This window comes from Salmo salar, chromosome ssa13 (genome assembly GCF_905237065.1).
Source record: "Salmo salar chromosome ssa13, Ssal_v3.1, whole genome shotgun sequence".
Classification (NCBI taxonomy): Eukaryota; Metazoa; Chordata; class Actinopteri; order Salmoniformes; family Salmonidae; genus Salmo; species Salmo salar.
In genome coordinates, this window is record NC_059454.1 from 103,929,798 (window position 1) to 103,947,410 (window position 17,613).

The window sequence follows — 17,613 nt, forward strand, 5'->3', positions numbered from 1 at the left end:
AAGAAGGCGTTGGGCCAGAATGTAGACACCCAGGCAGGGAAGAAGGCGTTGGGCCAGAATGTAGACACCCAGGCAGGGAAGAAGGCGTTGGGCCAGAATGTAGACACCCAGGCAGGGAGGAAGGCGTTGGGCCAGAATGTAGACACCCAGGCAGGGAAGAAGGCGTTGGGCCAGAATGTAGACACCCAGGCAGGGAAGAAGGCGTTGGGCCAGAATGTAGACACCCAGGCAGGGAAGAAGGCGTTGGGCCAGAATGTAGACACCCAGGCAGGGAAGAAGGCGTTGGGCCAGAATGTAGACACCCAGGCAGGGAAGAAGGCGTTGGGCCAGAATGTAGACACCCAGGCAGGGAAGAAGGCGTGGGGCCAGAATGTAGACACCCAGGCAGAGAAGAAGGCGTTGGGCCAGAATGTAGACACCCAGGCAGGGAAGAAGGCGTTGGGCCAGAATGTAGACACCCAGGCAGGGAGGAAGGCGTTGGGCCAGAATGTAGACACCCAGGCAGGGAGGAAGGCGTTGGGCCAGAATGTAGACACCCAGGCAGGGAGGAAGGCGTTGGGCCAGAATGTAGACACCCAGGCAGGGAGGAAGGCGTTGGGCCAGAATGTAGACACCCAGGCAGGGAAGAAGGCGTTGGGCCAGAATGTAGACACCCAGGCAGGGAAGAAGGCGTTGGGCCAGAATGTAGACACCCAGGCAGGGAGGAAGGCGTTGGGCCAGAATGTAGACACCCAGGCAGGGAGGAAGGCGTTGGGCCAGAATGTAGGCACCCAGGACAGGGAGGAAGGCTGGACAGATGTCAACCCCCACAGGCTGTGGCATCTGAGAACCATCATTAGCTGTGACATTTACCCCACGTCACACACAGCCACTGACACCAATTATTATTATTATTATTTGACCATGCTGGTCATTTATGAACATTTTAACATTTTAACATTTTGACCATGTTCTGTTATAATATCCACCCTGCACAGCCAGAAGAGGATTGGCCACCCCTCATAGCCTGGTTCCTCTCTAGGTTTCTTCCTAGGTTTTTGGCCTTTCTAGGGAGTTTTTCCTAGGGAGTTTTTCCTAGCCACCGTGCTTCTTTCACATGCTTTGCTTGCTGTTTGGGGTTTTAGGCTGGGTTTCTGTACAGCACTTTGAGAATATCAGCTGATGTACGAAGGGCTATATAAAAATAAATTTGATTTGATTTGAATTATGACCATCCACACTCTAACACTGAGACAGACACCAGTCACACAGTCACTGTCTGACAGGAATGCATGCACACACACACACACCCACACACACACACACACACACACACACACACACACACACACACACACACACACACACACACACACAACCCGCCCCCTCCCTCTCTCATGTCTCCCTCTCCTCTCACCTGTAACATATTAAGCAGTAGTGACCTAAACTTGGTCCCCTCCACCATAAACAGGGCCATCTTGTCACAGAGCCTGGCAGCAGTAGCAGCAAAGCTCCTGTCGCTGAGGGCCTTGTCATAGATGGTGCTGACTATCTGGTCCAGGGTCTCCTCTGACTGGGCCGAGTTCTGGGCCTCCTCCATGAAGGAGCTGAGCTGGCTGTCCACCCCGGCACTGTTGTTCCTCATGCTGTTCAGGATCTCCAGCAAGCGGTCCATGCGGCTCCACTGGGGCCCGACCGGGGACACGACAGCCTCCTCCTGGAGAACAGCAGAAAAAAAATCCCGCTCAATGGAGAATCACAGCCTTTCAGTCTGGAGCTCATCTTAATTGTGTCCGGGAAACTGCCTAGTCATAAAACCCCCAGGTGTTGTAATCATGTATTTGAGCTGACATGAACAAGCATGGTGCCTTTCTCTGCTTAATAGATGTTTAACCAAACCGCTTACACAGGAAGTAAAACCCCTGAGAGGAAATATGGTTTGACAACAGATAGGATATGACATCATCCATATGCTTCTTAACACAGTGTCAGTGAGTCTACAGGGAGGGTCAGAGTATTGTCACCATACAACGCAGCACACAGAGCTAGCCTTAATGAGGAGCAGGCTATACTGCAGGGGTAGGCAACCCTGGGCATGTTTTTGATGTAACCAACCTGGAAGACCAGGTGTGTTGAATTTAGGCAATCAATGAACTGATCAATTAGCTCAGTTGGTCAGGTATGGTGACTAGTTAGAACAGGACCTGCTGCATTTCCAGGAACAGGGTTGTCTACCTCTGCTATAATGGTCTTATTCATTTGGCATCAAATGAAAGAAAGTGTACTGAAACAGGTACTACCTGGAATTATTCAATTAGAAGCGCAGTTTTCGTTCTCTGTTGCAAACAGTTTTGCTACGGTGTGCCTTAATGAATACGACCCTGAACCCTAAACGAGACAGGGATCTGACTGTGAATAATGTCCCTGTTTCCTCCCATTTAGCTAAATACCTCTCTCTGGTCTCATTCCAAATTGCACGCTTTTCCTTATATAGTGCACTACTTTTGACTAGAGCCTATAGGGGCCCTGGTCAAAAGTAGTGCACTACATAGGGACCAGGGTGCCATCTGAGCCTCAGCCTGTGTTTGAAGCAGTCTGTTAATCTCTGTCTGGTTGTAGCAGGCTGTAAGGAGGATAGGAGTGTCCACGCCTTAGATACTTAGGTTAAGAACTAAACAGAGACAAGTAATGAGTCATGCTACGAGAGAAGTTAACCCACGACATCAGAGTCTACAGACAAGCCACCACTGTTTGTTTATTTTTAACCCCCTTTTTTGTGATATCCAATTGCGATTCAATTTCAATCTTGTCTCATTGCTCCAACTCCCCAACAGGCTCGGGAGAGGAGAAGGTCGAGTCATGCATCCTCTGAAACATGACCCGCCAAACCGCGCTTCTTAACACCCGCCCGCTTAACCCGGAAGCCAGCTGCACCAATGTGTCGGAGGAAACACCGTTGAGAATCAGCCTGCAGGCGCCCGGGACGCCACAAGGAGTCGCTAGAACGTGATGAGCCAAGTAAAGCCCCATTGGCCAAACCCTCCCCTAACCCGGACGACGCTGGGCCAAACCCTCCCCTAACCCGGACGACGCTGGGCCAAACCCTCCCCTAACCCGGACGATGCTGGGCCTAACCCTCCCCTAACCCGGACGACGCTGGGCCAAACCCTCCCCTAACCCGGACGATGCTGGGCCAAACCCTCCCCTAACCCGGACGACGCTGGGCCAAACCCTCCCCTAACCCGGACGACGCTGGGCCAAACCCTCCCCTAACCCGGACGACGCTGGGCCAAACCCTCCCCTAACCCGGACGACGCTGGGCCAAACCCTCCCCTAACCCGGACGACGCTGGGCCACGGCCGGTTGTGACACAGCCTGGGATCGAACCAGAGTCTGTGCTGCTCGGGAGGCCCCCACTGTTCATCTTTAATGAATTAGAGAGCTGCACCCCCACCTACCAAACAGACTCAGCAACCCGTGTGTGTGTATGAATGTGTATGCATCTAAAATTATTACTGTGTGCATGCGCATGTTTGTGTGTGTGTATGCATGTGTGTCGAAAGGGGAGGGCGTGGCCATGGCCTGCCTAAGACTGATGGTAATTGGCAGATAGATAAGACAGTAAAGAGATTTAGTTTACCTTGTCTTTTAGCCTCCTCCTCAGCCTCTCCTTGGATGACTGCAGCAGGCTGACTTTAGGGCCCTCGTCCAGCTGGCTGTCCCTGTGCTTGTCACTCCCCGTCGGGCTCTGGCCCTTCTCCTGGCCCCCAGGCTGGCTGGGAAGCCCCTCACTGGGGCCCCTGGAGCTCTCTGTCTCCAGTCTAGTGCTGGCCTCCTCTGCCTTCACATTCTCTGTCTCTTTGGTGTTTCTGAGTGGTGCCACCCCCCTGTCCCTGTCTCCCGTTGGTGTCCCCCCTCTGTCCCTGTCTCCCGTTGGTGTCCCACCTCTGTCCCTGTCTCCCGTTGGTGTCCCACCTCTGTCCCTGTCTCCCGTTGGTGTCCCCCCTCTGTCCCTGTCTCCGTTGTTCCCCCTTCTGTCTCCCTTGGTGTCCCCCTCTGTCCCTGTCTCCCGTTGGTGTCCCCCTCTGTCCCTGTCTCCCTTGGTGTCCCCCTCTGTCCCTGTCTCCGTTGGTGTCCCCTTCCCTGTCTCCGTTGGTGTCCCCCCTCTGTCCCTGTCTCCCGTTGGTGTCCCCCTCTGTCCCTGTCTCCCTTGTGTCCTCTGTCCTGTCTCCCTTGTGTCCCCCTCTGTCCCTGTCTCCCGTTGGTGTCCCCCCTCTGTCCCTGTCTCCCATTGGGGTTGCCCCTCTGTCCCTGTCTCTGTCACCTGCTGGGCCCCCTTGTCCCTGCAGTCCCTGTCCTACCCCCTGACCCTTCTGGTTGTGGTGCCAGCGGCGATTCTGGCTATAGCCGTGGTGGGGAGGTCCCTGACGCTGCCCGCCGTGGCACTGGAACTGCTGCCCGTGGCTACCTCCACGCTGTCCTCCCTGCTGCTGGTCACGAGGGTATCTACCATGACCCCCCGGCCCGGGCTGCTGCTGGTCATTCTGTTGCTGATTGACCGGTTGTTGTTGAGATGGAGGTTGTTGTCGTTGTGGCGACTGCTGCTGAGGATTCTGGGTCTTCCTGTCTCCTCCTCCTCCCGGAGGTCTCTGCTGCTGCTGTCTCCTGTAATGAGAGGAGCAGGGGGGGTAAGGGTTCTGTTACCCACATGGCAAAGCGTGACGAGATGACACTACTCTGTCTGGCAAGCCTGAACCAAGCCAGCCACCCCTGTCAGAGTACCATGGCCGAATCCACACCCATCTGTTCTGTTCAGCCCTGTGACATCATCACTTCCTCTCTCTCTGTCTGTTCTCTGTTGACCGTCTATTGTAACAGTCCCACTCTCCCAGTCTGGCTGTTCTTACACGCCTGGTCTCCCCTACACAGATCTATCAGAGCCTGGTGGTAATGATATAACCCAACACCACAGACACTAATGATATAACCCAACACCACAGACACGAATGATATAACCCAACACCACAGACACGAATGATATAACCCAACACCACAGACACTAATGATATAACCCAACACCACAGACACGAATGATATAACCCAACACCACAGACACGAATGATATAACCCAACACCACAGACACTAATGATATAACCCAACACCACAGACACGAATGATATAACCCAACACCACAGACACGAATGATATAACCCAACACCACAGACACGAATGATATAACCCAACACCACAGACACGAATGATATAACCCAACACCACAGACACGAATGATATAACCCAACACCACAGATAGGTCTTAAGCTATGACGAGGGATGCCTGTTTGTTTATATAAACAGTAGGTGCGTCCCCATGTGACGTGGGTCTTTGCTTCACTAGGAGATGACTGACGCAACAGGATTAGGAACATTTCCTGTTGTTATCTTCATTAGCCTCAGACCAGCTGGCCCTTTACATGTCATGTCTGTTTGGGGTGTAAAAGCATGTCGTCTGTCAGGTATCAACCACCTGACTGAAATGTAGCAGTTTACACTACGACATTCAACTGAAAAAATGACTTTTTCAACATTCCTTTTTTAACTATCACCATCAAACCATCCAGAACGGCACTCAAACATCATTGTAACCCTTCACATCCTAAACAACACCATCCAATATGTCTCTAGCTGATCTTTCTACTGCTCGTCTTTAAAATTCAACAGCGCGCCCACTCTAGAGATATGGAAAACATGAAGCAGACCAATCCAATCGCACATCAATTCTCTCTCCTTCTCTTTAAAGATTGGCCAGCCAGCCAGGACGTAGCCTGTGTTTCCAGCACAGCAGTGATACGTAGCAAGTCAGCCAGCCAGGCAGGCCCAGCCACAGCAATGCCAGCCAGCCAGCCAGCCAACTTGTGTTTCCATTGCTGCAGTGATATATAGCCAACCAACCAACCAACCAGCCAGCCTGTGTTTAAAGTGCTGCAGTGATATAGCCAACCAACCAACCAACCAACCAACTTGTGTTTCCATTGCTGCAGTGATATATAGCCAACCAACCAACCAACCAGCCAGCCTGTGTTTAAAGTGCTGCAGTGATATAGCCAACCAACCAACCAACCAACCAACCAACCAACCAACCAACCAACTTGTGTTTCCATTGCTGCAGTGATATATAGCCAACCAACCAACCAGCCAGCCTGTGTTTAAAGTGCTGCAGTGATATATAGCCAACCAACCAGCCAGCCAGCCTGTGTTTAAAGTGCTGCAGTGATATATAGCCAACCAACCAACCAACCAGCCAGCCAGCCTGTGTTTAAAGTGCTGCAGTGATATATAGCCAACCAACCAGCCAGCCAGCCTGTGTTTAAAGTGCTGCAGTGATATATAGCCAACCAACCAACCAGCCAGCCAGCCTGTGTTTAAAGTGCTGCAGTGATATATAGCCAACCAACCAGCCAGCCAGCCTGTGTTTCCAGTGCTGCAGTGATATATAGCCAGCCAACCAGCCAGCCAACCTGTTTCCAGTGCTGCAGTGATATATAGCCAACCAACCAACCAGCCAGCCTGTGTTTAAAGTGCTGCAGTGATATATAGCCAACCAACCAACCAGCCAGCCTGTGTTTAAAGTGCTGCAGTGATATATAGCCAACCAACCAACCAGCCAGCCTGTGTTTAAAGTGCTGCAGTGATATATAGCCAACCAACCAACCAGCCAGCCTGTGTTTAAAGTGCTGCAGTGATATATAGCCAACCAACCAGCCAGCCTGTGTTTAAAGTGCTGCAGTGATATATAGCCAACCAACCAACCAGCCAGCCTGTGTTTAAAGTGCTGCAGTGATATATAGCCAACCAACCAACCAACCAACCAGCCAGCCTGTGTTTAAAGTGCTGCAGTGATATATAGCCAACCAACCAACCAGCCAGCCTGTGTTTAAAGTGCTGCAGTGATATATAGCCAACCAACCAACCAACCAGCCAGCCTGTGTTTAAAGTGCTGCAGTGATATAGCCAACCAACCAACCAACCAGCCATCCTGTGTTTCCATTGCTGCAGTGATATATAGCCAACCAACCAACCTGTGTTTCCATTGCTGCAGTGATATATAGCCAACCAACCAACCAGCCAGCCAGCCTGTGTTTAAAGTGCTGCAGTGATATATAGCCAACCAACCAGCCAGCCAGCCTGTGTTTAAAGTGCTGCAGTGATATATAGCCAACCAACCAGCCAGCCAGCCTGTGTTTCCAGTGCTGCAGTGATATATAGCCAGCCAACCAGCCAGCCAGCCTGTTTCCAGTGCTGCAGTGATATATAGCCAACCAACCAACCAGCCAGCCTGTGTTTAAAGTGCTGCAGTGATATATAGCCAGCCAACCAGCCAGCCAGCCTGTTTCCAGTGCTGCAGTGATATATAGCCAGCCAACCAACCAGCCAGCCTGTGTTTAAAGTGCTGCATTGCCACTGTCTACCGTTCCCCCATGACCTTCATTCCATTCTCTAGAGGAGCCGGCTCCTACACCTCCTACACGGCTGGCTCCTACACCTCCTACACGGCCAGCTCCTACACGGCCGGCTCCTACACCTCCTACACGGCCGGCTCCTACACCTCCTACACGGCCGGCTCCTACACCTCCTACACGGCCGGCTCCTACACCTCCTACACGGCCGGCTCCTACACCTCCTACACGGCCGGCTCCTACACGGCCGGCTCCTACACCTCCTACACGGCCGGCTCCTACACCTCCTACACGGCCGGCTCCTACACCTCCTACACGGCCGGCTCCTACACCTCCGGCACCTACACGGCCGGCTCCTACACCTCCTACACGGCCGGCTCCTACACCTCCTACACGACCTGCTCCTACACGGCCGGCTCCTACACCTCCTACACGGCCGGCTCCTACACCTCCCACGGCCGGCTCCTACACCTCCTACACGGCCGGCTCCTACACCTCCTACACGGCCGGCTCCTACACGGCCGGCTCCTACACCTCCTACACGGCCGGCTCCTACACCTCCTACACGGCCGGCTCCTACACCTCCTACACGGCCCCCTACACCTCCTACACGGCCGGCTCCTACACCTCCTACACGGCCGGCACCTACACGGCCGGCTCCTACACCTCCTACACGGCCGGCTCCTACACGGCCGGCTCCTACACCTCCTACACGGCCGGCTCCTACACCTCCTACACGGCCGGCTCCTACACCTCCTACACGACCTGCTCCTACACGGCCGGCTCCTACACCTCCTACACGGCCGGCTCCTACACGGCCTCTACAGCTTCTCATTAGTAGTCCATTAGTAGAATATTCTGGGTGCTCAGTCCTCTGCTCTGCTACCGTGTTATGTTTCTCTGGGCTATTTCTGCCATTACGGGTCTAGGCAGCACCCTGAGCTATGTTAGCGTAGCCTAGCGTAGAGGAGTGCCGTGTGTGTGGTGGTTATTAAACTGATATGTGACAGTAGATATGAGGGTCACAGGGAAGAGTCGTGGTGTCCTGTGTAATGGTAAGAGGTACTAGCTAGCTTCCTGGACCCACCATGTTTATATCAAACTATATTGAAACCCTCTGCTTTTCTAGGACACGCAAGCAGTATAGAGGCTATACATGTCACAACAACAGTCCAAATACAACCATGTCTCCACAAATGTCCTATAATCTAACACACTCAATGAATGTTGTTTTGAAACACACTGGGTGTACAAAACATTAGGAACACCTTCCTCATACTGAGTTTCACCCCTTTTGCCCTCAGAACAGACTCAATTTGACTCTACAAGGTGTCGAAAGTGTTCCACAGGGATGCTGGCCCATGTTGACCCAATGCTGGCCCAACTTGAATGGATGACCTTTGGGTGGTGGACCATTCTTGACACACAAGGGAAACTGATGAGAATGAAAAACCCAGCAGCATTGCAGTTCTTGACACACTCAAACCGGTGCACCTGGCACCTACTACCAAACCCTGTTCAAAGTTACATCTTTTGTCTTGCACATTCACCCTCTGAATAGCACACATACATAATCCATGTCTCAGTTGACTCAAGGCTTAAAAATCCTTCTTTATCTTTACTGATTGAAGTGGATTTAACAGGTGACATCAATAAGGGATCATAGCTTTCACCTGGTCAGTCTGTCATGGAAAGAGCAGGTGTTCCTCATGTTTTGTAGTGTATATCAAAGCAATAACTGAATATCCTCATCTCATTACAACTCTGATATAGAGCAGTACATTTCACAGAGACTAGTAGTTGTGGATGTGGTGGGTTCTAGTCTAGTATAAGAGCCTAATACCATGTCTGTCTGTCTGTCTGTCTGTCTGTCACACTGACCTTCTGTCAGATGTTTTGTGACAAGATCCCCGGGACGAGAAAAGGAATCTTAGCGATCACGTCTGACGGCCTCAGCCAGACAAGCAGAAACACATTGTAGCAGGCGTGCACATACAGACCTTACATCACCCCTCACTTGCACAATAATTATGACCATAATAATTTAATGAACTTACGTAACGTTTTTTCCCCCCCCAGACGCTCGTAGTGCTTAACATAATGAGGGGGATCCTCACCTGACCTCTCTTTAACATGGATCCCGAGTGGCGCAGTTGTCTAAGTTCTCATCTCAGTGCAATAGGCATCACTGCAGTACCTGGTTCAAATCCAGGCTGCATCACATCTGGCCATGATTGGGAGTCCTATAGGGCGGCGCACGATTGTCCCAGCGTCGTCCGGGTTTGGCCGGGGTAGGCCATCATTGTAAATAAGAATTTGTTCTTAACTGACTTGCCTAGTTTTAAAAAAAGGTGAAATTAATATACAAATAAATACATGCATCTACCCCTCCTTTCCTTCTCACAACCAACAGCCCTTAACCTTTGTAACCTCCAGCCCTCCCTTCTCATAAAAACATCCCCCACCACCTGGAACAATCTCAACCTTTTCAGCTGTGAGTGTCAGACCAATGGAGGAGAGGCTGGGAGTGTCAGACCAGTGGAGGAGAGGCTGGGAGTGTCAGACCAATGGAGGACAGGCTGTGAGTGTCAGACCAATGGAGGAGAGGCTGGGAGTGTCAGACCAGTGGAGGAGAGGCTGGGAGTGTCAGACCAATGGAGGACAGGCTGGGAGTGTCAGACCAATGGAGGAGAGGCTGGGAGTGTCAGACCAGTGGAGGAGAGGCTGGGAGTGTCAGACCAATGGAGGACAGGCTGGGAGTGTCAGACCAGTGGAGGAGAGGCTGGGAGTGTCAGACCAATGGAGGAGAGGCTGGGAGTGTCAGACCAGTGGAGGAGAGGCTGGGAGTGTCAGACCAATGGAGGACAGGCTGGGAGTGTCAGACCAATGGAGGACAGGCTGGGAGTGTCAGACCAATGGAGGACAGGCTGGGAGTGTCAGACCAATGGAGGACAGGCTGGGAGTGTCAGACCAATGGAGGACAGGCTGGGAGTGTCAGACCAATGGAGGACAGGCTGGGAGTGTCAGACCAATGGAGGACAGGCTGGGAGTGTCAGACCAATGGAGGACAGGCTGGGAGTGTCAGACCAATGGAGGACAGGCTGGGAGTGTCAGACCAATGGAGGACAGGCTGGGAGTGTCAGACCAATGGAGGACAGGCTGGGAGTGTCAGACCAATGGAGGACAGGCTGGGAGTGTCAGACCAATGGAGGACAGGCTGGGAGTGTCAGACCAATGGAGGAGGGACTGACAGGCTGGGGGTGGGACTGACAGCCTCAAAATAAAGAAGTTCCGAGGGCCCCATGTTCCATGCTATTCTAAGACTTTATGAGCGTTAACCCCGGGCCTGACTCCAACCCTCCCTGACACATCTTGTGTGTGTGTGTGTGTCCAGAGTGTTTCATGGTACAATACTCAGGCGAGGAGAGAGAAACAGCACATAGTCCAACACTGTCTTCAGCTAAACAATCACTCAACTTACAGCATAAGTCTAAAGACACACCATAATAGCTTTTCAAAAGGTGTTCCGTGTTCCTGAGTGGTCTAGTCTCAGTCCTCGACAGTGTTTCATAGTTTCAATAGCCATGAGCAGAGGCGAGAAACCGCACATTGTCCAGTAGTCTTATGGATTCACCAAATAGACAGGAAGTGGAGAGGTGAGAAAACAGTGTTGGATTAGTGGAAAATAGTCGCCATGCATAAAGACTGTAGGAGGATATTCAATAGAAGGATTCACAATTTGAAGAAAAAGTATTGAAATGTTTTTCATGTTAAACGGTAGAAAGAGAAGTTCAGGTGCTGCTGTAGTTTTGATTTCAACTTTCCCACAAAAGGCTCTGTCTGAACCCTGAACCCTTCAGCTTTAATAACGCTTTTAACAATCAGAACAAGAGATGAAAAGTCCGCTTTTTACAGACGTTTTCCTTAACAGATGTTTTGGAACTTTTCTTAGCTTGTAAAGCACACTGTCTGGCAATATCAAAACCCAGGGAACATTTTACAAGTGGATTTTTTTTAAGCCACTTGAGTGGTCAAAGGGAGACTTTTCTAATAAGAGACCTTGAATATGTTCTGCTAAAGAGAATAAAACAGCATCACATTGATGTCTTTAATGGCTGTCTGAAAAGTAATGATCTATCGAGCAGGAGATTAAATAAAGTGTAGAATAATTCTGCGTACAATATTTATTGGGCTTTAAACTCAGCTGCAAATGTACAAAGATGAATAAAGGTTGCTAACATGTACAAAGATAAATAAAGGTTGCTAACATTCAACACATAATAATAGGTATCCAGACTAAACTAGAATGGTGCTTCAGTGTCCTGAGGCACTAAGCATGCTGAGCGAGAAGAGAGCAGGAGACAGGAGTCAAGGTGAAGAGGGAAAAAGAGAGGAGAGCTTTCTGCTATTTGGTTGGTGCTCTTGGGGGGGTGTTGTAAAGAGATGCAGGTGATCCAGTCCTGAGCTCCAGACGGCTGTGTGTGTGTGAACATTTACAGCATGTCTATGTCTATCCATCAGCCTCTCCGGTCCCCTCTCCTGGGGCGTCAGATCAGTGTATAGTATTCTAGTAGGTAGGTAAGATAAAAGCTTTGAGGGAGACGTGTGGAGTCCAGTCCGTCTGCTCCTATTATTCATATACAGCAAAGAACCAGCCATGGGGATAACTCAGCAGGAACCTGTTCTGGTCTAGTTAATGAACTAAAGCATAGAAGCATGAATAATAGATGAGCAGAAAATGACATGACAGAGCCAATGATCTATGCATGCCGTGGATTCTAACTTACATACAGAACATGTACCATAGTGTTTCTTAGTCTGGTTCATAGTCTAATCAGGTTTTTTCAATTGTTATCTCCCATGAGTCTGATACTTATCATGCCGTGTGTGTATATATGTGTGTGTGTGTGTTTGTTTCCATCCGGATAAAGGTTAATAAAAACTTGATGAAGACGCACTTCCCTTCTCTCTCCTCCCCTTCCCTATCTACCCTCCTCCTCTCCTCCTGGGCGTGGCTCTACTTTACCTGGTACTGACTAGTCGTTGCCCCCCGGGCGGCAGCAGCACGGTTAGGTCTAGATGGTCCTGGATGATGTGGTGCAACCCTCTAAAAGCAGCATGACAGTGTGTTGGAATGGAGGATGACCGAGGATGGAAAACACGAGAGGACACAAAGCAAGAGGGGAAGGGAGAGGGAGGAGAGGGGAGGGAATGGGGAGGAGAGGAGAGGGGAGGGGGATGGGGAGGATAGGGGGACGGTGATGGGGAGGAGAGGGCATATGGGATGGGGAGGGGATGGACAACAGAACCAACAGGCAAAACAACTACAGATTTAATTACACACTTCTACATGGCAACTAAAAAGTGGTATGAGAGATGACAAACAGACATACACATGGATCTGCGGCTGGTTGCCGTGACGACAGAGAACAGATGCTGGCTGCTAGACCCTTTGATTAAGAAACACCTTGGTTGCGACCAGAATGGCACCCTATTTCCTACATAGTGCACTACCTGGTCAAAAGTAGTGCACTTCACTATGGAAAAGGTTGCCATTTAGGACGCAACCTTCTCTGACCCAGACCAGCCCATCGATCCAGCCAGCAGAGAGGAACCACTCAATAGAACTAGCTCAACGTTCAGATGTTTTATTATGTTCCAGACAGGTTCTTTATCGACTGGTGTATGGATTCACTACATTTCATTAGCAGTAGCAGCAGAGGAGGCTCACCTATTCCTGGTCCAATACTACTGTGTGTGTGTGTGTGTGTGTGTGTGTGTGTGTGTGCCCTCATCTGTGTCAACAAAGCAAACGTGAGGTCATCCTGGTTAGTCGGTAGTTGTAAGAGGAAAGGAAGCAGATTCAAACCATGTGGTGAGACAGACAGGTACACAGGCAGACAGACAGACAGCCAGCCAGACAGACAGACAGACAGCCAGAGAGACAGACAGCCAGAGGCAGACAGACAGACAGGCAGACAGACAGGCAGACAGGCAGGCAGAGACAGGCAGAGAGGCAGACAGACAGTTCTACTCATCCACAACTCGTGCACACACCTGCATGCAGCACACGCACAAATACACTGACATGCCCAACCACCTGCCAACCAATCAAATCAAACTTTATTGGTCGGGTACACAGATTTGCAGATGTAATCGCAGGTGCAGTGAAATGCTTGTGTTTCTAGCTCCAACAGTGTAGTAGTAATAATACCTAGCAATAGACACATAATACAAAAAGTAAAAAGAAAAATTAAGAAATATCAGAACGAGCAATGTCAGAGTAGAGAACATATGTATAGACACTATGGACAGTAGTTATATAGGATGGTGTGTATAGACACTATGGACAGTTGTTATATAGAATGGTGTGTATAGACAGTAGTTATATAGGATGGTGTGTATAGACACTATGGACAGTAGTTATATAGGATGGTGTGTATAGACACTATGGACAGTTGTTATATAGAATGGTGTGTATAGACAGTAGTTATATAGGATGGTGTGTATAGACAGTAGTTATATAGGATGGTGTGTATAGACAGTCGTTATATAGGATGGTGTGTATAGACACTATGGACAGTTGTTATATAGAATGGTGTGTATAGACAGTAGTTATATAGGATGGTGTGTATAGACAGTAGTTATATAGGATGGTGTGTATAGACAGTTATAATAGGATGGTGTATATAGACAGTAGTTATATAGGATGGTGTGTATAGAAAGTAGTTATATAGGATGGTGTGTATAGACAGTAGTTATATAGGATGGTGTGTATAGACAGTAGTTATATAGGATGGTGTGTATAGACAGTAGTTATATAGGATGGTGTGTATAGACAGTAGTTATATAGGATGGTGTGTATAGACAGTATAGACAGTAGTTATATAGGATGGTGTGTATAGACAGTAGTTATATAGGATGGTGTGTATAGACAGTAGTTATATAGGATGGTGTGTATAGACAGTAGTTATATAGGATGGTGTGTATAGACAGTAGTTATATAGGATGGTGTGTATGGACAGTATAGACAGTAGTTATATAGGATGGTGTGTATAGACAGTAGTTATATAGGATGGTGTGTATAGACAGTAGTTATATAGGATGGTGTGTATAGAAAGTAGTTATATAGGATGGTGTGTATAGACAGTAGTTATATAGGATGGTGTGTATAGACAGTAGTTATAATAGGATGGTGTGTATAGACAGTAGTTATATAGGATGGTGTGTATAGACAGTAGTTATATAGGATGGTGTGTATAGACAGTATAGACAGTAGTTATATAGGATGGTGTGTATAGACAGTAGTTATAATAGGATGGTGTGTATAGACAGTAGTTATATAGGATGGTGTGTATAGACAGTAGTTATATAGGATGGTGTGTATAGACAGTATAGACAGTAGTTATATAGGATGGTGTGTATAGACAGTAGTTATATAGGATGGTGTGTATAGACAGTATAGACAGTAGTTATATAGGATGGTGTGTATAGACAGTAGTTATATAGGATGGTGTGTATAGACAGTAGTTATATAGGATGGTGTGTATAGACAGTATTGACAGTGGTTATAAAAGGATGGTGTGTATAGACAGTAGTTATATAGGATGGTGTGTATGGACAGTATTTATATAGGATGGTGTATATAGACAGCAGTTATATAGGATGGTGTGTATAGACAGTAGTTATACAGTAGTTATATAGGATGGTGTGTATAGACAGTATAGAAAGTAGTTATACAGGATGGTGTGTATAGACAGCAGTTATATAGGATGGTGTGTATAGACAGTAGTTATATAGGATGGTGTGTATAGACAGTAGTTATATAGGATGGTGTGTATAGACAGTAGTTATATAGGATGGTGTGTATAGACAGTAGTTATAATAGGATGGTGTGTATAGACAGTAGTTATATAGGATGGTGTGTATAGACAGTAGTTATAATAGGATGGTGTGTATAGACAGTAGTTATATAGGATGGTGTGTATAGACAGTAGTTATATAGGATGGTGTGTATAGACAGTAGTTATATAGGATGGTGTGTATAGACAGTATAGACAGTGGTTATATAGGATGGTGTGTATAGACAGTAGTTATATAGGATGGTGTGTATAGACAGTATAGACAGTAGTTATATAGGATGGTGTGTATAGACAGTAGTTATATAGGATGGTGTGTATAGACAGTAGTTATAATAGGATGGTGTGTATAGACAGTAGTTATATAGGATGGTGTGTATAGACAGTAGTTATATAGGATGGTGTGTATAGACAGTAGTTATAATAGGATGGTGTGTATAGACAGTATAGACAGTAGTTATATAGGATGGTGTGTATAGACAGTAGTTATAATAGGATGGTGTGTATAGACAGTGTATAGACAGTAGTTATATAGGATGGTGTGTATAGACAGTAGTTATATAGGATGGTGTGTATAGACAGTAGTTATAATAGGATGGTGTGTATAGACAGTAGTTATAATAGGATGGTGTGTATAGACAGTAGTTATATAGGATGGTGTGTATAGACAGTAGTTATATAGGATGGTGTGTATAGACAGTAGTTATATAGGATGGTGTGTATAGACAGTAGTTATAATAGGATGGTGTGTATAGACAGTAGTTATATAGGATGGTGTGTATAGACAGTAGTTATATAGGATGGTGTGTATAGACAGTATAGACAGTAGTTATAATAGGATGGTGTGTATAGACAGTAGTTATATAGGATGGTGTGTATAGACAGTATAGACAGTAGTTATAATAGGATGGTGTGTATAGACAGTAGTTATATAGGATGGTGTATATAGACAGTAGTTATATAGGATGGTGTGTATAGACAGTAGTTATAATAGGATGGTGTGTATAGACAGTAGTTATAATAGGATGGTGTGTATAGACAGTAGTTATATAGGATGGTGTGTATAGACAGTAGTTATAATAGGATGGTGTGTATAGACAGTAGTTATAATAGGATGGTGTGTATAGACAGTAGTTATATAGGATGGTGTGTATAGACAGTAGTTATACAGGATGGTGTATATAGACAGTAGTTATATAGGATGGTGTGTATAGACAGTAGTTATATAGGATGGTGTGTATAGACAGTAGTTATATAGGATGGTGTGTATAGACAGTAGTTATATAGGATGGTGTGTATAGACAGTAGTTATATAGGATGGTGTGTATAGACAGTAGTTATATAGGATGGTGTGTATAGACAGTAGTTATAATAGGATGGTGTGTATAGACAGTAGTTATATAGGATGGTGTGTATGATAGACAGTAGTTATATAGGATGGTGTGTATAGACAGTATGGACAGTAGTTATATAGGATGGTGTGTATAGACAGTAGTTATATAGGATGGTGTGTATAGACAGTAGTTATAATAGGATGGTGTGTATAGACAGTATAGACAGTATTTATATAGGATGGTGTGTATAGACAGTAGTTATAATAGGATGGTGTGTATAGACAGTAGTTATATAGGATGGTGTGTATAGACAGTAGTTATATAGGATGGTGTGTATAGACAGTAGTTATAATAGGATGGTGTGTATAGACAGTAGTTATATAGGATGGTGTGTATAGACAGTATAGACAGTAGTTATAATAGGATGGTGTGTATAGACAGTAGTTATATAGGATGGTGTGTATAGACAGTAGTTATATAGGATGGTGTGTATAGACAGTAGTTATATAGGATGGTGTGTATAGACAGTAGTTATATAGGATGGTGTGTATAGACAGTAGTTATAATAGGATGGTGTGTATAGACAGTAGTTATATAGGATGGTGTGTATAGACAGTAGTTATATAGGATGGTGTGTATAGACAGTAGTTATAATAGGATGGTGTGTATAGACAGTAGTTACAATAGGCTGGTGTGTATAGACAGTAGTTATAATAGGATGGTGTGTATAGACAGTAGTTATATAGGATGGTGTGTATAGACAGTAGTTATATAGGATGGTGTGTATAGACAGTAGTTAAATAGGATGGTGTGTATAGACAGTAGTTATATAGGATGGTGTGTATAGTCAGTAGTTATATAGGATGGTGTGTATAGACATTAGTTATATAGGATGGTGTATATAGACAGTAGTTATATAGGATGGTGTGTATAGACAGTATAGACAGTAGTTATATAGGATGGTGTGTATAGACAGTAGTTATATA

General features: G+C 47.0%; 1 protein-coding gene across 1 annotated transcript in view; it reads right to left on the reverse strand.

Moving 5' to 3' along the window:
- ctif (CBP80/20-dependent translation initiation factor) overlaps positions 1-17,613 on the reverse strand; it is a 179,628-nt gene that overhangs the window by 41,281 nt on the left and 120,734 nt on the right. The window contains exons 9-11 of the mRNA XM_045692788.1: positions 4,212-4,644; positions 3,620-4,045; positions 1,397-1,696 (exon numbers count right to left, since the gene is read on the reverse strand). Of these exons, the coding sequence (XP_045548744.1) occupies positions 1,397-1,696; positions 3,620-4,045; positions 4,212-4,644 (1,159 nt within the window). The remainder of the gene's footprint in view (positions 1-1,396; positions 1,697-3,619; positions 4,046-4,211; positions 4,645-17,613) is intronic.